This window comes from Pongo pygmaeus, chromosome X (genome assembly GCF_028885625.2).
Source record: "Pongo pygmaeus isolate AG05252 chromosome X, NHGRI_mPonPyg2-v2.0_pri, whole genome shotgun sequence".
Taxonomy (NCBI): Eukaryota; Metazoa; Chordata; class Mammalia; order Primates; family Hominidae; genus Pongo; species Pongo pygmaeus.
The window spans coordinates 71,564,031-71,584,605 of NC_072396.2; the positions used below are offsets into that span (position 1 = coordinate 71,564,031).

The 20,575-nt window shown below is 44.0% G+C and overlaps 1 protein-coding gene across 4 annotated transcripts in view; it reads right to left on the reverse strand.

The window, feature by feature from the left end:
* Positions 1 to 7,970, reverse strand: part of OPHN1 (oligophrenin 1) — a 388,712-nt gene extending 380,742 nt beyond the window's left edge. Inside the window, exons 1-2 of one of the 4 annotated variants that reach the window (XM_054471934.2) lie at positions 7,018 to 7,970; positions 6,717 to 6,874 (exon numbers count right to left, since the gene is read on the reverse strand). In XM_054471934.2, the coding sequence (XP_054327909.1) occupies positions 6,717 to 6,870 (154 nt within the window). In that variant the 5' untranslated portion in view covers positions 6,871 to 6,874; positions 7,018 to 7,970. Of the gene's footprint in view, positions 1 to 6,716; positions 6,875 to 7,017 lie in introns of those variants that run through there. The other 3 variants (XM_063660731.1, XM_063660732.1, XM_063660733.1) reach the window with 3 other exon arrangements.
* Between the last annotated feature and the right edge of the window lie 12,605 nt (positions 7,971 to 20,575).

Below are 20,575 nucleotides of genomic sequence, written 5' to 3' on the forward strand. Positions count from 1 at the left end.
CTCACAGTGCCTGTAATCCCAGCACTTTGGGAGGCCGAGGTGGGTGGATCACTTGAGGTCAGGAGTTCGAGACCAGCCTGGCCAACATGGTGAAACCCCGTCTCTACTAAAAATACAAATATTAGCTGGGCGTGGCAGCGCATGCCTGTAATTCCAGCTACTTGGGAGGCTGAGGCACCAGAATCGCTTGAACCCAGGAGGTGGAGGTTGCGGTGAGCCGAGATGGCGCCACTGCACTCCAGCCTGGGTGACTGAGTAAGACTCTGTCTCAACAACAACAAAAAAAACATGAGTTTTCATTAGTCCAAGAGAGCCTATGTATGTGTGGTTGTGCACGTATATGTGGGTTTAGTGATGTATTTTTTTCGACATCTGTTTTATATATATATATAAACATACACAGAGGCTGGGCGTGATGGCTCACGCCTATAATGCCATCACTTTGGGAGGCTGAGGCGGAAAAATCATTTGAGCCCAGGAGTTCAAGACCAACCTGAGCAACATGGCAGGACCCTATCTCTCCAAAAAAAAAAAAAATTAGTTAGCTAAGATTGGTAGTGTGTGCTTGTAGTCCCAGCTACTCAGGAGGCTGAGTCCAGAATATCCTTTGAGCCCAGGAGTTCGAAGTTGCAGTGAGCCATGATGGTGCCACTGTACTTAAAAGTATGTCACTCTGGGTGACAGAATGAGACTCTGACTCTTAAAACCAAAAACATACTTATAAAGCACATTATCCTTGGTTTGGTAAAGGGTATTTAGAAATTCTCTTTTAGGCCAGGCACAGCGGCTCACGCCTGTAATCACAGCACTTTGGGAGGCTGAGGCAGGCAGATCACTTGAGGTCAAGAGTTCGAGACCAGCCTGGACAGCATGGTGAAGCCCCATCTCTACTAAAAAAAAAAAAAAAAAAAAAAAAATTACAAAACTTAGCATGGGCATGGTGGCATGCGCCTGTAGTCCCAGCTACTTGAGAGGCTGAGGCATGAGAGTCACTTGAACCCCGGAGGCGGAGGTTGCAGTGAGCCGAGATCGCGCCACTGCACTCCAGCCTGGGCAACACAGTGAACTCTGTCTCAAAAAAAAAAAAAAAAATTCTATTTTAATTTTTTGTTAAATTAAATACCGTCATTTACACTAAAATAATGTGAAATTTTATGTAAGCATAAAATAAGGTCCTGTAATTGGGTTAGTCATTCCTTTCTCAAATCATGAAACTACAATATGCCATGCAAAACATAGTAAGTCATAGAATGTTAGAGCTCAAAGTGGTTTTATAAACCTCCCACCCCAGCCCCATCTTTGTAAGGCCACAGACCCTGGGGTCCCAGTGAAATCGCTTATCAAGGTCACAGATCCCACTAGTAACAGAACCAGCACCTTACTCAAGTATCTAGATGCCACGTCTAGGGTTTTGTCCCATTATACCATCATTTCGCCTCTGCTCATTTGCAAAGAGTATCCATTGTTGCTTCCCCAGGAAAGCCCCTATCTGAAGACCGTCATCCTCCATTTTCCTAGCCCATTAGAGTCCAAGAGTCGGACTTGTAGAGCTATATCATCTAGCTCAGGGGTTGCAACCTGATTGAATCTGGCCTATGAAAATGTTTTATTTAGCTAGCACAATTTAAAAAAAAAAATAAGAATGTAGGCTGGTCGTGGTAGCTCACGCCTGTAATCCCAGCATTTTGGGAGGCTGAGGCTGGTGGATCACTTGAGGCCAGGAGCTCGAGACCAGCCTGGCCAACATGGTGAAACCCTGTCTCTATTAAAAATACAAAAATTAGCTGGGCATGGTGGCGTGTACCTGTAATCCAGCTCCTCTGGAGCCCAAACCTCCCTTTCTGTTGCCTATACCCCAGATGACTCAAATTATTTGCTGTCCCCTTTATACTCTGTGTCACTCCCGCTACATGAACTGCCCTGTCCTGAACAGTGTCATGCAGTAGGATAAGCAGGGCCTTTAGAGTCAGGTCTAGGTTCTAATTCAGACTCTTGCCCTTACTAGTTGAGAAAGTTACTTAACTCATCTGAACTTCAGTTTCCTCATCTAAAAAATGGGAATAATAATCCTTATCTCAAAAATCTGTTACAAGATGTAATGCCTGGCACATGGGAACAGCTAAACAAGTGATAGTGTTATTAATTCTACCCAACTCTGATGGTGCTTCCTCCTTGGCTTCTCCCTTGTGCTCCCACTGGGAAATCAGCTTTCCCTCTCATGTCATATATCATCAGGTCCACCTGTTCCCACTTTTATGGCTCTCATCTGTATCTACTACCTTATATGACACTCATTTCTACCCACGTCTTGTCTCTCCCACCAACCTAAGAACCTCTTGAAAGCAGTATCCATCTGTGACTCACTCTGTATGCCTGACAGCTCCAAGAACAATGGCTTGAACACGGTACGTGTCCAAGTATGTATTGAATGAATAGTATGCATTCGCTAACTATATATAACACTTATTAGATGTGTCATGCTGCTTTGTGATACGAGCAGGGGCCACATCACTTGTTCTGAATAACGCCTAGCCTCAGTGCTTAGCAAATATTCAAACAACATTGGGGACTGAAGCTGCCAACATAAAAATAAAGGACAAACAGAAAAGTTGGCAATATAGTCACCTTTCAGAGGGATGGTATTTTTATTTTCCATTAGTTTAAGTTATAATCACCTTGCACTTCAACAATTATGAAGAGATCACATTTAAGCAAGAGGAGTTCCAACTACTTCTGCTTATGCATTTCCCTTCAGAAACCTACAGAAAATGACACAGTCACCAACAGATACATTAAGAATCTGAAGATGTATTATCAACAACTTTGCTTAGCCATTTCCATTTACAGATCATTTTCATAATCCATTAATTCCTCTGAGCCTCACAACAATCTTGGGAGGTGGGTATAATTACCCCGATTTTACAGACGAAGTAAAAGTGATTTGGGGCTAGGCACGGTGGCTCATGCCTGTAATTCTTGCACTTTGGGAGGCCGAGGGGGGCGGATTGCCTGAGCTCAGGAGTTCAAGACCAGCCTGGGCAACAAGACAAAACCCCGTCTCTACTAAAAAAATACAAAATTTAGCTGGGCGTGGTGGTAGGCGCCTGTAATCCCAGCTACTCAGGAGGCTGAGGTACGAGAATTGCTTAAACCCGGGAGGCGGAGGTTACAGTGAGCTGAGATCATGCCACTCCACTCCAGCTCGGGCAACAGAGCAAGACTCTGTCTCCAAAAAAAAGTGATTTGGCTGGGTGTGGTGACACACGCCTATAATCCCAACACTTTGAGAGGCCGTGGTGGGAGGCTTCCTTGAGCCCAGGAATTCCAGATCAGCCTGGGCTGATCACATTATTTTAGTGTAAATGACGGTATTTACTGCTCACTGAACAGATCAGTGAGACCCAGTTTCTAAAAAAAATTAAAAATTGGCCAGGCACGGTGGCGTGTACTTGTAGTCCAGCTACTGGGGAGACTGAGGTGGGAGGATCACTTGAGCCCAGGAATTAGAGGTGACAGTGAGCTATGATTGTGCCACGTACTCTAGCCTGGGCAACAAAGCAAGACCCTGTCTCTAAAACAAGAAAAATGAAAAGTGATTTGTGGGACCAAGTGCAGTGGCTCATGCCTGTAATCCCAGCACTTTGGGAGGCCAAAGTGGGTGGATCACCTGAGGCGATGAGTTCGATACCAGCCTGGCCAATATGGTAAAACCCATCTCTACTAAAAATACAAAAACTAGCCAGATCTGGTGGTGTGTGCCTGTAGTCCCAGCTACTTGGGAGGCTAAGACACGAGGATCACTTGAACCCAAGGGGCGATGGCTGCAGTGAACCGCGATCATGCCACTGCACTCTAGCCTGGGTGACAAAGCAAGACTCTGTCTCAGGAAAAAAAAAAAAGTGATTTGTGTTAGATCCCAAGATGGAGAAGCCAAGAACATAATCCTCGTCTTCTAACTCTGATTCCAGTGTTCCTTTTTCCTTTTTCCTCAACACAGAGCAAGAACATAACTTTGTTTTGCTTCCACCCTACCTACTTTCAGAAAGTCGCTCCACTGGCACAGTGTGAGGAAGGAGAGTGGGAGTATAAACATCACTGTGGTCAAGACAGTAGGAAACATCCTACCTTTGCCTCTAGCTAATCAGACTTTTAGAATCCATGCAATTGAATGGAAAGAAATGGAGAATGGGTTAGCTGCTGGGTTTTATTTTCTACCTGTCCTATTTTTGGCTTTCTGTGTATACTCAGAAACAGAAAACTACCACAAATTTCAAGGAGTCCCTGATCTAGAATATCTCTTGGATCTTCTGCTCATATGCAAAATTTTAGATCTGCTTAACTGTTGACTCTTACCACTTTGAGTCTTAGAAAAGAAGAGGCCGGGCACGGTGGCTCATCCCTGCAATCCCAGCACTTTGGGAGGCCAAGGTGGGTGGATTACCTGAGGTCAGGAGTTCAAGACCATCCTGGCTAACGTGGTGAAACCCCGTCTCTACCAAAAATTAAAAAATTAGCCGGGCGCAGTGGCACATGCCTATAGTCCTAGCTACTGGGGAGGATAAGGCAGGAGGATCGCTTGAACCCAGGAGATCCAGGCTGCAGAGAGCTGAGATCATGCCACTGCACTCCAGCCTGGGCGACAAAGTGAGACTTCATCTCAAAAACAAAAATCGAAAAAAAAAAAAAAAAAAGAAAGAAAAGGAAAGAATAAAAACCTTTACTTGCCCCTAGCTTATGAAACTTTTGCCCTTCCACCATGTTTTATTGAACTGCTTTTTTTCTTGTAAATCTTAATCTCTCTGATACACCTTAGCTGGTGATTTTTAGCACGCTTTTAGTTACCATCCACTTCACAAAGCCATTCCGTTCCTAGGGCTTATGACGAGATTCATTTTACTGTGGATACAGCACCAAGCAGTTTACTGTAATATGTAAACAAAACAAAACAAAGCTGAAACATTCCTCCTTTTCCTTTCCGTGAACTCTCACCTTTCTACTTATGTAGCACAACCTGCATATCCTTAACCTCTTAAGGATCAGCATTTCAGATACTACTAGGAGTTTACTCTTGGTCAGGCCACAATAAGACAAACCATTAAAAGATCAAACACAATCAAATGACCTGCAGGAACTTCGACAGTGTACATATTCTGACCAAAAGTGGGCAGAGAGCATGTGAAGGAAAAGCACAGACTCCACAGGGCAAATCAGAAGGGCTGCACAAGAAATACCAGCTGGCAGCAGTTACCAACACACTACCGCTTTCTTTTCTTTTTTTGAGATGGAGTTTCACTCTTGTTGCCCAGGCTGTAGTGCAATGGCACGGTCTCGGCTCACTGCAACCTCCATGTCCTGGGTTCAAGTGATTCTCCTGCCTCAGCCTCCTGAGTAGCTGGAATTACAGGTGCCTGCCACCATACCCAGCTAATTTTTTTTTTTTTTTTTTTTTTGTATTTTTAGTAGAGACAGGGTTTCACCATGTTAGCCAGGCTGGTCTCGAACTCCTGATCTCAAGTGATCCACCTGCCTCGGCTTCCCAAAGTGCTGGGATTACAGGCGTGAGCCACCTCGCCCGGCCTCGCACTACCACTTTCAAATCTTTCTTTCTCCCTGCTCTTGGTTGACTGCATCCGCCTAAGAAGGTTGCCACACTGGTCCTAGACCCTGTATTTGGTGATAAATTCACTCAAAACAAAGTTATAACCATATAGGACATACTTGCCAACGACTCTGATTTTATTTTTCACAATCATCTTTCAGCCAAGAGAAAAAATTATCACTCTACCCAATCATTACCCTCCATTCTTCTGTGTATATGCTTGGGCATAAAGGGTTGGCTTGCCTGCACTCTCATTGGGGATGTTTATTATTCTTTCTTTTACTCCAAGCCTCCTACCAACCAGCAGAAAGAAAACCTCCACACACAATGGGGGAAGGAGAGAGCTTCCCACAGCTGAGTCAGCTGTGAGCACTGGAAAAGCCAAGGTAGGTGAAGTTCCTTCAGCCCAGCAGCCCCCAACCCTACCCCTATTTTACTCCCTGGGGGCTGGGCCCCTTGCGGCAGGGAGTAAGTAGGCAGCTCTTTGTTCCACACTCAAGCAGAATTCAGTGGCATGTGAAGCCATCTAATAATCCTGAACTTAGACTGACCTTGACCTAAACCATAGCTCAGTGTGATAAAGAAAATAATTCACTGGGGCAAAGGTGTTTTCCTTAAAAAATAACTTGCCATGGCGAATTTTTTACTGCCCCCCACACTTACCTGTAGCAACAAGAGACCAGGACAAAATTATTATTCAAGCTGCTGACCTTAATCTTACCCAATTGTTTAGGAGGTGCTGGGGCAGTTCCTTGGTCAGCTTGGATGTCACTTTGCCCCAGACAGGGGTGCTGAATATGTCTAACAGTACAGCAGATTGTCCCTTAAGAACAATCATCTGCCAAGTAAGGGTAATTGCTGAGCAAGAGGGTCCCTGGCACAGCTACAGATCATGTCTTATAAGGTCAAAAACACTAAAGGGAAAGGCCCAAAGTGCTGGTTGTATCCACCACTTTCCACTTCTACTATCTCCACTCCCCAAGTGTGGGAAACCCATTTGCCTCAGAGATCTGGGCTGGGAGTCACCCTGCAATCTCCCTTCCCCTGGTGGTGTGGAAAGGCTTAAAGGCCAGACACACCAGCTCAGAGAAACAGCTCATCGAAGCCTTGCACTTACTTCTCATAGCGCTGATAAGCGCGTTGCCGTCTTTGATTACGTCTTTGATGAATTTGTTGGTCCTCTCCAGTTCCTGCTCATAACACTTGAGCCTCTCGCGGAAATCGGGGCTGTCCAGGTAGCAGTCGCTGAACTCCAGCGGGGGATGACCCATGGTTCTGACGGCCGGGAGTAGGGGGAAAGGGGGAAGACACAAAGACCGAGAGCATCAATGGCACAGTAGAGGAAGTAGAGGGGACGGACTGAGCGCGCGACCCGCTTAAGGAAGCTCATAGCCTCCGTCCCTTTGGAGGACAGGTACCTGTTTCAATGAGACTCCTGGGGAGCGCCGGCTGGTCCGGACAGAGAACAGGCGCACCGGCGATGGCTTCAGGGCCAGGGAGAGCTAACTATCGCAGTCGGATCCCCGCAGGGTGCTGCCTAGCAAGCAGCATGCCCCTTAGGCATCGCCTTCCCAGATAAGCAGCAAAAACCGCAGCCCAACTTGCCTCCGGAGACTGGCCGGATCCTTCCTGAGCAATTGCAAACGTGACACTTGGGCCCGCCCAGGGTGTAGGCGAGGTTAGAGCTGGAGCTGGGAACAGCCTCTCTACAGGCTCCTAGCTCCCGAGCGAGCGGAAGACTTCCTTCGCCGAACTCCGCGGGCAACCCGGATTGCACTGTCCCCTCCCCTTTCTTAAAGCCAACGCCTGCGCCCCGCCCCAGCGAAGCCCGAGGACCAAACCGGAGCGCTCTGGCTCCTTCCTCAACTGTTTTCCTTGTACCTTAGAGTTTCCTGACCAGGGCCCGCTGGCTGCTAAGACTTCTTCCTGGTGCAAGGGAGCGGGCCGGCCGGCCGTCCTATTAGGCGCCGGAAGGGTTAAGCCAGGGCGGCAATGAAACGTAGCCTCGCTCCATAGACACTGCAGCGGGAAGAGGAGGGCGAGAGCGCGACGCACAATAGCCGCGGTGGCCCAGCGCTTCCCTACGGAAACTGGGGAGCAGTCAGCGCCCTAGGACTCCAGCTGGAAAGCGTGGCGGCCTGGGAGATGTAGTCTTTCCGTTTGCACTCCCCAAGACTCCTCCCTGCAGTCTCCCCACCACCCCGCCTGGGAGGCTGCTCTCCCAGAACGGCATTCCCAGCCTGCCGCAGGCTCCTGAGCAGGAACCGGCCCCAAGGGGCAGGTGCGCGGCGCTGGACTCTGCGTGGGAAGTTTCCGAAACTAGAGCAAGAACCCGCAAGACTAGATTGCAGGAAGCCATCTCTCACTTCCCATGATTCGGCTCGGTTGTGTATTCTTTTGCCTTCCCCTCTTTCCAGCCTCCTTCGGACCTACCAACTTCTTTTCCTCTTTCTTTTCCCATGTCTCCTGCTCTAAGCGCTCTAATTCCCGTGGGCCTTCGACCTGAAGGGTTGACTCCTGCTCTAGGGTCTCTGTGAAGCTCAGTGCCCCCTGCCAAAGAAAGGGAGGCCATCATTCAGAGTTAATATTTTCCTGAATAGGACCTCAGAGCATGGCTTTTGTGGCAGACGCCAATAATTAATGCATATGATTTTCCATGTGTAAGTGGAAAGTCTAAGAAGAGGATGTTATAAATTGTCTTGCAGCTTACCTTGAAGGCAACTATCTTGAGACTAAGGGTACGTAGAGGCTCGAAAAACTAAAAAATAGTTTGTGCGTGGGCAAAGAGATCCCTTTAATTCTGCAGAAGTGTTTACATTAGATTGCCCTGTGAAGAAAGCCAGAACGGAAGGGGGTTGTAAATAGAATAATAGTGGCTAACCCACCTGAATTAGGGTCCTGTTGCTGCTGTGACAAATTACCACAAACTTGGTGGCCTAAATCAGCATAAAGTTATAATCTACAGCTCCAGAAGGCAGAAATCAGAAATGGGCCTCACTGGGATCAAATCAAGATGTTAGAAGGGTTGTGTTCATTTTCAGATACTCTAGGGGTAGAATCTGGTTCCTTACCTTTTCTGGCTCAAGCTGCTCACATCCTTTGGCTCATAGCTCCCTTCCTCCGTCTTTAAAGCTAGCACTGGCCAGTCAAGTCTTTCTCATGCTACATCACTGTGATTCTCATGCCTCCCCTTAAGGACCCTTATGATTACACTGGGTTCACAGGATAATCTCCCCCATCACATCGTCCTTAATCACATCTGCAAATTTCATTTTGCCACATAAGATAATGTAGCCACAGATTTCAGGGATCAGGACATGGACATCTGTGAAGAAGGAAGCATTATTCTACCCACCACACAACCTATCGCCCATCTCACTAATCTTCAAAACAACCCTATGAGGTTGGTTGTATTATTATACCCATTTAAAGATGGAGAAGCTGGGTCAAAGAGAGTTTAAGTGACTTGCCCAAGGACAAACAGCTAGTTAAGTGGCAGCACTTGAACTTGAGCCCAGCCTGGCTGGCTCTAGAGGTCGTGCTCTTGACCACTACACTATATAGCAGAATGGCAATGAGAAAACGCCCTCTGAAAATAAATAAATAGCCACATCTCGGGGAAAGTTTTGTTTCTTACTCTTTTTATCTTTAAGGTTAATTTATGGGAAAATGTCCAAAATGAGCTTTAAATGCACCATGGGTTGAAAAATGCAGGTACTAAGGGAAGGTACCCATTCAATGGGTATATGGTCTTTCACACTAGTAAGTTTCCTTTTAGCATTCATTCACTCATTTAACAAGCATTTTTTGAACACCTGCTATATACTTTTATTTATAGAGCCTATACATATATTTTCATCACTATAAAAATTGCCATTGACATTTTTTAAAATTTTATTTATTTATGTATTTTTTTGTTTGAGAAAGGGTCTCACCCTGTTGCCCAGGCTAAAGTGCAATCAATAGCTCAATCACGGCTCCGTGCAGCCTCGACCTCCCTGGGCTCAGGTGATCCTCCCACCTCAGCCTCCTCCTGAGTAGCTGGGACTACAGGCACATGCCACCACACCTGGCTAATTTTTGTATTTTTTTGTAGAGACGGGGTTTCACCATGTTGGCCAGGCTAGTCTCAAACTCCTGGGCTAGAGGGATCCACCCACTGCAGCCCCCACCAAAGTGCAGGGATTACAGGTGTGAGCCACCGCACCCAGCTGCTATTGACATTATTGATGTTAGAGTCAATCATACTCATCTGAGTTCCTATACTCAAAGTGTTTTACAGTCATCTGTGTTATCCTTTATCTAGACAATGAAACTAAAGCACAGAAATAACAAATTCCCTAGACCAAATACCGAAGAAGAAACAGGGTTAAAATTAGAACTCACACAGGGCATGGTGGCTCACGCTTGTAAACCCAGCACTTTGGGAGGTCAAGGCAGGCAGATCACCTGAGGTCAGGAGTTCAAGACCAGCCTGGCCAACATGGCGAAACCCCATCTCTATTAAAAATAAAAAATTAGCCAGGTGTAGTGGTGTGTGCCTGTAATCTCAGCTACTCAGGAGCCTGAGGCAGGAGAATCGCTTGAACCCAGAATGCAGAGGTTGCAGTGAGCCAAGATTGGGCCACTGCACTGCAGCCTGGGTGACAGAGCAAGACTCCATCTCAAAAAAAAAAAAAAAAACAAAACCCAATTCCTCAGATAATACTTGCATTCATCAAGCACTATCTTAATTGCTTTGCACAATTTCTCCCTGACCCTCACAGCTAACCAACCCTATGTGACTGAGACTCTTTAAAATTTTGTTCACATAACCCCTAAAAGAATTTTGGGAGCCACGTACTCCTTCGTTTTTAAGTTGATATCTTTTTTTTTTTTTTTTTTTTTTTTTTTTTGCGACAGAGTCTCACTCTGTCACCCAGGCTAGAGTGTGGTGGCACGATCTCCACTCACTGCAACCTCCGCCTTCCAGGTTCAAGGAATTCTCCTGCCTCAGCCTCCCAAGTAGCTGGGATTCCAGGCACATGTCACCATGCCCGCTTTATTTATTTATTTATTTTTAGTAGAGATTGGGTTTCACCATGTTGGTCAGGCTGGCCTTGAACTCCTGACCTTGAGCAAGGCACCCACCTCAACCTCCCAAAGTGCTGGAATTACAGGTGTGAGCCACCACCCCTGGCCTAACATCTAAATTTTTTCATTATGCTTAAATAGTTGCAAAAAGTTTAATTTCTAACATACTAGAAATATTGATATTTTAAAATAAAACTGTTATATCACTCTTTTAAAAGTATTCAATCTGACATCCATGATCAAACCCACAAAGCAAAACAAAGTGTAAACACATCTTGAATCTTCAAAAAATTTACATTGTTCATTTTTTCTTCTTCAAATCAATTATCTATACGTTTTCCCCTCAGAAATTTTATCCCTTTTTTCTTTTTTTTTTTTTTTAAACAGTCTTACTCTGTCACCCAGGCTGGAGTGCAGTGGTACAATCTTAAGTGCACTGCAGCCTCGAACTCCGGAGCTCAAACGATTCTCCCATCTCAGACTCCCAAGTGGTTAAGAGTATATGCCTGAGCCACCATGCCTGGCTAATGTTTTTTGTTGTTGTTGTTGTTGTTTTGTTTTGTTTTGTTTTGTAGGGACAGGGTCTCATCATGTTGTCCAGGCTGGTCTCAAATTCCTGACTTCAAGCAACCATCCTGCCTCGACCCCACAAAGCCCTGGGGTTATAGACATGAGCCACCATACCTGGCCAACCATCATACTTCCATATTTAAAGTCTATTGATCACCATGTTGAATTTCCCTGCAACAAAAATATGCTCACAAACATAATTTTGTTTTTAAACCGGGTCTCACTCTGTCACACAGGCTGGAGTACAATGGTGCAATCACAGTTCACTGCAGCCTCAAATTCCCAGGCTCACACAATCCTCCCACTTCAGTCCCAAGTAGCTGGGACTACAGGCACATGCCACCATGCCCTACTAATTTTTTAATTTTTAATAGAGACAGGGCCTCCCTATGTTGCCCAGGCTGGTCTCTGACTCCTGAGCCCAGGAAGCCAAGGCAATTCTCCTGCCTTGGCTTCCCAAAGTGCTGGAATTACAGGCATGAGCCACCATGCACAGCCCGTAAATAGAAAGTTAATTCTTTTTATATCCTTGTGACCATAAGGCTTCATGGATTAAAAAGCTTCTGTGATTATTAAGCATACACAATAGAGTAAAATAATATGAACACATTGTAATTATTATTAAATATAAAATTTTATTGGGGCTGGGCATAGTGGCTCACGTCTATAATCCCAGCACTTTGGAAGGCCAATGCCAGCAGATCACTTGAGGCCAGGAGTTCGAGACGAGCCTGACCAACATGACGAAACCCTGTCTCTACGAAAATACAAAAAAAAATAGCCAGGCATGGTGGAGTGAACCTGTAATGCTAGTTACTCAGGAGGCTGAAGCAGGAGAATCGCTTGAACCCGGGAGGCGGAAGTTACAGTGCGCCGAGATCACACCATTGCACTCCAGCCAACAGAGTGAGACTCTCTCAAAAAAAAAAAATTTATTGGAACTGCATCTCTTAGTAAGATGGATAAGAAAGGGGTAGGTTTCAGAGCATTGAGTTAAAGAAGATACCTGAACACCAATATTTTAAATTCTTTCTATGTTTAGCCCCAAGGGTTTTATACCTTGGGCCAAAGCACCATAGTAAGATTCTTGATGTTTAAAAGGTATGCTTTCCCTTTGAGATATTGAGAAAGGGAGGTAGGAAAGGAAAACTGGAGGTGAGTTCTCAAACAAATGATTTTTAGAAAAAGTACTAAAGAAAATTGCGTATTCGGAAATTGGTTCACTTTCGGCTACCTGGTGACCTCAAAGCCATTGGACAGTTTCCATGTACCTTGCTCTGGACTGAGTATTTGTATCACCCAGTTTATATGTTGAAATCCTAACCCTAAAGGTGATGGTATTAGGAGGTGGTGCATTGAGACTTGGTTAGGTCATGAGGGTGGAGCCTTCATGAGCTGGATGAGTGCACTTGTAAAAGAGGCCTGAGAGAGCTCCCTTGTCCCTTCCACCATGTGAGGACAGAGATAAGACAGCAGTCTACAAAGCAGGAAGCAGGCCTTCAGCAGGCACTGAATCTGCAAATGCCTTGATGTGGCACTGAGGCAGGAGAATAGGGTCTGGAGGCAGGGAACCTAAGGCCGTTTCACACTGACTTCCTATAACTAAATTGAAAGGAAAATCCCAGCTTTCCACACCTAAGTAACAAAAGGACCAGAGGCTACTCCCTTTGCAAACTCCCACCTTTTCTGAGGGGCAGATGGAAAATTGAAAGTACCTCTGATTGATTGCCAAAAGCATAGGAGTGTAACTTTGTAACATCACTTCAGCCTCTGATTGATTGCTTTCTACAACTAATCAGACTGATTGCGGGCCACCACTTCATTTACATGGGGTGAACACCAAATAGCCAATGGGAAACGTCTAGAGGGTATTTGGACCCCAGAAGATTCTGTATGGGGGCGCTTGAAAAGCTTGCTCGGCCCACTTCCACACTGTGGAGTGTGCTTTCATTTTCAATAAATCTCTGCTTTTGTTGCCTCATTTTTTCCTTGCTTTGCTGTGCGTTTTGTCCAATTCTTTGCTCAAAATGCCAAGAACCTGGACAACTTAAAGTGAAAACCTTCTACCTGTAACAGGGCTTCTTAGCCTACAAAACTGTAAGAAATAAACTTCTGTTGTTTATAAGTCTCCCAGTCTATGATACTTTTGTTATAGCAGCCCAAATGGACTAAGACATACCTTCAGGGCTAGGCATACCCCAGTGTAAAGACAGCTGCTACGGTATTATTATCCTCACTTTATATGTGAGGGATGGTAGGCTCAGAGAATTTCAGTAATTGCCTAATCTCATGTAGCCAGTAAGGGTTTAACAAGCTCCACTAGTTAGATGCAATTTGAGTCTGTGACAGTAAAAAGAATGCACATGCACATGCACTTGTAAGCAGGGTTTGCCACCATTTTACAAGGAAGCAAAAGAAATCCCATTTTAGGAGGGGCCCAGTGGCTCACATCTGATATCCCAGCACTTTGGGAGGCCAAGGCAGGCAGATCACTTGAGGCCAGGAGTTTGAGACCAGCCTGGCCAACATGAGGAAACCCTGTCTCTGCTAAAAATACAAAAAATTAGTTGGTCATGGAGATGTGAGCCCGTAATCCCAGCTTCTCGTGAGGCTGAGACATGAGAATCATTTGACCCCGGGAGGCGGAGGTTGCATTGAGCCGAGATCACACCACCGCACTCCAGCCTGGGCAACAGAGCGAGACTCCGTTAAAAAAAAAAAAAAAAAAAAAAAACTGGTCTGGGAGGCTGGAAAGAAAAGGTAATTTTCCAAATGACATTTTTAGACTTCAGTAATTTATTAAATGTGTTTTAAAAAAGAGTTTTATCCTGGTAGATGTGGTGGCACTCGCCTGGAGTCCTAGCTACTCAGGAGCTTGAGGCAGGAGGATACCTTGAGCCCAGGAGTTGGGGTCTGTAGTGAGCTATGATCACACTTGTGAACAGCCACCACTTTCCAATGTGGGCAACATAGGGAGAACCTGTGTCTGAAAAAAAATGTTTATCCTAAAGATATAAAGTAATATTTTATAAACCCTATGCTTCTTATAAAGGATCCTAAAGGTCTTTGTCCTGAAATGTTATAATCCTTCCTTCACAAAAAGGTAGAAAAAATATACAAGTTACTGGCCTGCATCCAATAACAAGAAGAAAACCTGGAGGTGAAATAGAGGTGGCAGGTGGAGGGAGAGGGGACAGCACAAGTTGATGATGATTTCTCCTATGCCAGGCACTTTACATAAATGATCTCATTGAGGAAGGTGCTATTGTCCCTTGCATTTTACAGTTGAAACAACTGAACCTCAGAGAAGTTAAGCTACTTGGCCAAAGTCACCCAGAGAATAAATGATGTCCTAGAGAGTCAAATCCAGCTCTAAATTCAAAGTCATGTTTTGCCATTGCATTACAGTGCCTTCCAGTCTAACTCATCAACATCTAATCTCCATTCCCTCCTGCTTATGTGACTGGATGTACTTGGAACTGTAATACAGAAAAAATAGTTCTGGGTCACTTGCTGTAACTTCAGCAAATGATTTGAAATTATCCCAGGCTGAATATTAACAGAGGCTTTATGTTGAACTTCTCTGAAGAGCTAGCTGACAAAACTGGCTCCCAAGCTACATATGCTCAGCTCTCTAGAATTTCCAGACTTGCACTGCATGAGACAGAAGACAAAGTAGATAACTGCCCCTCAGCCCATCAACACTGCTAGCCTAGCTCCTAGCTCTAGCCTGGTCTAAATCCTTTACTACTGTTGGCACCATTCCCAGCTCCAGTCTTGGCTTTGGTCCATTCCCTGCTTTGACTGAACTTGGCTTAGTTTTTTTCCTCAGCCTACGCCAAGATTTTAAAACTTTTAGGAGCTAGAAGTGGCAAATGGTTAGAAAGGAAAAATCCTCTTTTATAATTCTCTGTACATCCAACTCTCCATTTACCCACTCCCTTCAAGTTTCTCTTTATGGAGTTGCTTGGTGGAAAAAAAAGCCACCAATTTATAGCTTTAAAAATATAATCTATTTCAGTCTATGTGATTAAGTATCCACCAAAATTCTTTATCCATAGAATTTACCATTTTCATCACATTTTCACACCAGCAGCACCATATCAAAGCTATCTGTTGGTAATAACCTGGGAATTTTTTCCTTGTGCCCATTTTGTGTGTCCATTTTGATTCCTAGTAAGCCACATTTCAAAAAAAAAAATTCAAACAAGGTCTATGTCAATTCTAAAAGGCTTTGTAAGGGCAATAAAGGCACAGTTGTACTACTTTTTAACTCCCAGGAAGATATCAATACCCAGCATCCCAGCACAGCCTGCTGGGCTATGCCATTTTATAGCATCTTAGAAGACACTATGCTCTACTGAGGGGCCAGAAATTTCCCAGCAGTTCCTAGAGGGGCCTGCTGCATCATGAAAACTAAATTATAATGTTCTACTAATGATTCTTGAACTTTTGTTTGTATGAGAATCACTTAGGGTGCTTATTGAAAATGTAGATTTCCTTGGACCCCTCTCCCAGCGATTCTGATGGTATGATGTGGATTTAGGTATGGGCTGAGGCCAGACAATACGAACTGAGGCTTGAAAGTAACAAAGAATCAGAAACTAATGTGGGTGGGGGAGTGGGGTCTTAGGTAAGGCCTTGGGAAATCTAAATTTTTTATAAGTACAACGGGTGATTCTGATGGAGGAAGTCCAAAATATAGGCATCCAGTCTTATGCACTGATACGGTTTTAGGGGGGATTTTTTTGAGACAGGGTCTTGATGTCTTGTCCAGACTGGCCTCAAACTCCTGAGTTCAAACCACTTCCTCCCACTTCAGCCTCTAAAATGGCTGGGACTACAGGCACGTGCAACCACACTCCACTCGACATGAGGTTTTATCTACTAAAAACTGGTCAAAAACTGATCACAATATGACAGTCCTCATACAACAATGGTTTTGATTAATAACATGAGTGAAAACTTCTGTTCCTCATTTTGGCAGCATTAGGCTTTCTGACTTCCATACTACTTCAGTTTATTTTGCATCTGACTCAAAGCTAATAATTAAATAAACATGATTAACTGTGGAATTTGCATAACATTTTCTTTTCCTTTGGAGACATTCACTCTGTCGTCCAGGCTGGAGTGCAGTGGCGCAATCTCGGCTCACTGTAACCTCCACTTCCCAGGTTCAAGCAATTGTCCTGCCTCAGTCTCCCAAATAGCTGGGATTACAGGTGCTTGCCACCACACCTGGTTAATTTTTGTATTTTTAGTAGAAATAGGGTTTCACCATGTTGGCCAGGCTGGTCTCGAACTCCTGACCTCAAGTGATCCACCCGCTTTGGCCTCCCAAAGTGCTGGGATTACAGGCATGAGCCACTGCACCTAGCCTGCATAACATTTTATATGTGGTCATTTTCACCAGCATCACATAGCACATTACATACTCTTTAGCAGAATTACTAGAATACCTTGGGAAAAGTATACAATTGAAATGTATTTCAACAAGTTTCTGGCCCTCGGGGTGGAAAGACATGAAGAAACCTTCAGACAACTGAGCCCCACAAAGTTCTTTTAGTTTCTTTTAAAGTAAAATGACATAAGCTGAAATATGCAATTATTTCCAATTTCTAATTCTCTTCCTCTTTCAGCAACAAAACAAGCAATGGACAAGAGTCATAACTTGTCATGACTGCAAATGGATGTGCATCTATACTTAGAGTAGAACAAACCAGATACAAAGTAAAGCATTTTAAGAAAGGATTCTAAGGGCAACATTAATTTTTTCCACAATATTAATTTTTCCCACTGACTTGCAATAATTTTCATGCTAGTAAAATTTTCATGCTAGTAATTTTATAAATGGAAGCACCTCACAAGGCAGTGGGTGCTGAGATCGTTGTCAAAAGAATGCAACAGTGCGGTGACAATGCTCTGGCAAGGCCCCAGAACATGCCAATCATGCTTTCTCTCTCACATGGTTAAACTGACATTACCACAGGAAGGAAACTGGTTTCAGAACCTTACTAAGAATGAATTCACATTTCAGCCTTCAAAAAGCTTGATTAGACCACTAAGTTACTCTACCTGTTTAGCTTAAGAAGAACGATTATGAATATTAAGTTGATAATACTGAATGATAAACAAAACACGAATGTCAACATTTACTATGTCCAAGGCACATGCTTAATCTTTACAACCACCACCCTTTGAAGTAGGTACTATTATGTCATTCCCATTCTCCAGATGAGAAAACTGAGGCTTAGAAAGGTGAAGTAACTTGTCCAAAGCTGCTGAGGCCCTAGAACCTCACCCTCACTCTTTAAAAAAAATTTTTTTTAGAGACAGGGTCTTGTTCTGTCATCCAGGCTGGAGAGCAGTGGTGCAATCAGGGCACATTGCAGCCTCAAGCAATCCTTCTGCCTTAGCCTCCCAAGTAGCTGGGACTACAGGCTCAAACCACCACACTCAGCTACTTTTTTAAATTTATTTTTTGGTACAGATGGGGTTCACTATGTTGCCCAGGCTGGACTTGAACTCCTGGCCTGAAGTGATCCTCCAGCCTCGGCCTCCCAAAGTATTGGAATTACAAGCATGAGCCATCACATCCAGCTGTGAGAACCTCACTCAAGTATTGTGCTAGCCTGCTTCTGTGCTGAGATACCATTTTCATCACATTGGACAAGCTTTAAAAGTTTGCTAAAAATTGATGTTGACAAGGAGAAACAGGAGTTCTCATAGATTTCAGGGATGTAAACTGGTATGAACATTTTTGAAGGTAATTTGGCAATACTTAGCAAAATGTTAAATCTGTGTACTCTTTGATCCATCAGGTCTAATTAAGAATTTGTGCTATAGATTTCTCCACAAAAGCATGCAAAGAGATAAACAAATGTATCAGCTAAGCATTTTTTTTTGTAGTGTTGAAAACTGGAATCCCTTCAAATGACCATGACTATAGGAATAGTTATATAAATGATATACATCCATGCAATGGGAAATGATGCACACATGAAAGAGAATGATTTATTATGAAAATATATCCAAGGGTGTAAATGAACAAAATTAGTTAAAAAGAGCTAAACATTAGTATCTAGATTTTTTTTATTATACTTTAAGTTTTAGGGTACATGTGCACAACGTGCAGGTTAGTTACATATGTATACATGTGCCATGTTGGTGTGCTGAACCCAGTAACTCGTCATTTAACATTTGGAGTATCTAGATTATAATCATCTTTTGTGTGTTTTTAAAGAAGTCATATACGCATATATAATATTTCAATAAAAATGTGATACCTGGGCCAGGCACGGTAGCTCACACCTGTAATCCCAGCACTTCGGGAGGCCCAGGCGGGAGAACCACATGAGCTCAGGAGTTTGAGATCAGCCTAAACATGGCGAGACCTTGTCTCTACAAAATATTTAAAAATTAACTGGTTGTGGTGTTGTGTGCCTAGTCCCAACTACTCAGGAGGCTGAGGTAGGTGGGCTCACTTGAGCCCAGGAGTTCAAGGTTACAGTGAGGTATGATGACACCACTGGACTCCAACCTGGACGACACAGTGAGACACTGTGTCAAAAAAGAAAAATTGGTATGTGTGTGTATATGTATTTCTTCATAAGTGATTTTAATGGTTTTCTGATTTGGGGAAGTTGAAATGGGCTAGAGAGGGAGATTTTCAATTTACTCCCTTCCAAACAGTTTGAAATTTTACTATGAGCATGTGACTTTCATATTAGGAATGAAATTAGGACCCCCCCCAAAAAAAACTTCAAGGAGCATCATCTAATTCTGTAACATTTGAACTTTTGTGACCATGAACATAGTAAGAAATACTTTTTTAGGCTGGGCGCAGTGGTTCACCCCTGTAATCCTAGGACTATAGGAGGTCAAGGTGGGTGGATCGCTTGATCCCAGGAGTTCGAAACCAGCCTGGGCAACATGCAAAAACCCCATCACTACTAAAAATTTAAAAATGAGAAGGTCCTGTAGTCCCAGCTACTTGGGAGGTGGAGGTGAGAGGATTGCTTGAGCCCAGGAATTTGAGGCTCCAGTGAGCCGTGATCACACCACTGCTCTCCAGCCTGGGTGACAGAGCAAAGCCCTGTCTCTACAAAGTAAATACATACATACATAAATACATTTTACACCATAGACTAGAACATACATACATATATACATAAATATAACTAAAACAGGTTTCACAAAACAATATTTACTATATGCAATGTGCTCTGATATTTTTTATTCTAATCTATCCTATCATTCTATTCTTCTATTTCATTTTATAAAACACTGGTCACTACCTACTAAAATGACTTCATATACAAAGGTAAAGCTCAACTTCACCTGCTGTCACCAGTGCAGGCTGAACTAGATGACACATCCAGAGAGGACTCCAACATACCCAGCAGACCATCTCTAGCCAGGCCAGTGTATACCTAACCCCAAATCCAGATATTCTCAGCCAATCAACACCACTCAGAGACTGTGCTTTTTTGGGTTTTTTTTTTTGTCTTTAGAGACAGAGTCTTGCTCTGTCACCCAGGCTGGAGAACAGCGGTGTGATCTCAGCTCACTGCAACCTCCGCCTCCCAGGTTCAAGTAATTCTCCTGCCTCAGCCTCTCAAGCAGCTGGGATTACAGGCACCCACCACCACACCAGGCTAATCTTTATATTTTTTAGTAAAGACAGGGTTTCACCTGGTCTCGAACTCCGTACCTCAAGTGATCTGCCCGCCTTGGCCTCCCAAAGTGCTGGGATTACAGATGTGAGCCACTGTGCCTGTCCAGATTTTGCTTTTTAAATATAGGAAAAAAAGAAAATAAATAAATAAATAACACACCAGAAAAATAGAAAAAACAAACAAAGAAATCGGACTGACACAGTTCGAGATCTCTCTCTTTTTTTTTTTTTTTTGAGACAGATTTTTGCTCTGTCACCCAGGCTGGAAGGCTGGAGTGCAGTGGCATGACCTTGGCTCCCTGCAACCTCTGCCTCCCAGGTTCAAGCGATTTTCCTGCCCCAGCCTCTCTAGTAGCTGAGATTACAGGCGTGTACCACCACGCCCAGCTAATTTTTTTTGTATTTTTAGTAGAGATGGGGTTTCGCTATGTTGGTCAAGCTGGTGTTGAACTCCTGACCTCAAATGATCTGCCCACCTCAGCCTCCCAAAATGCTGGGATTACAGGCGTGAGCCACCACCCCCAGCAGTTTGAGATCTTTTGACTGAAAGACCTACTTCATTCCTCCTTTTCCCAACCTCATTCCCCAGAAACTACCTAGATTTGGTACTGTGGTGGGTTCTCTGCTTGCCAGAAAAGTTTTTTTTCTTTCCTTCT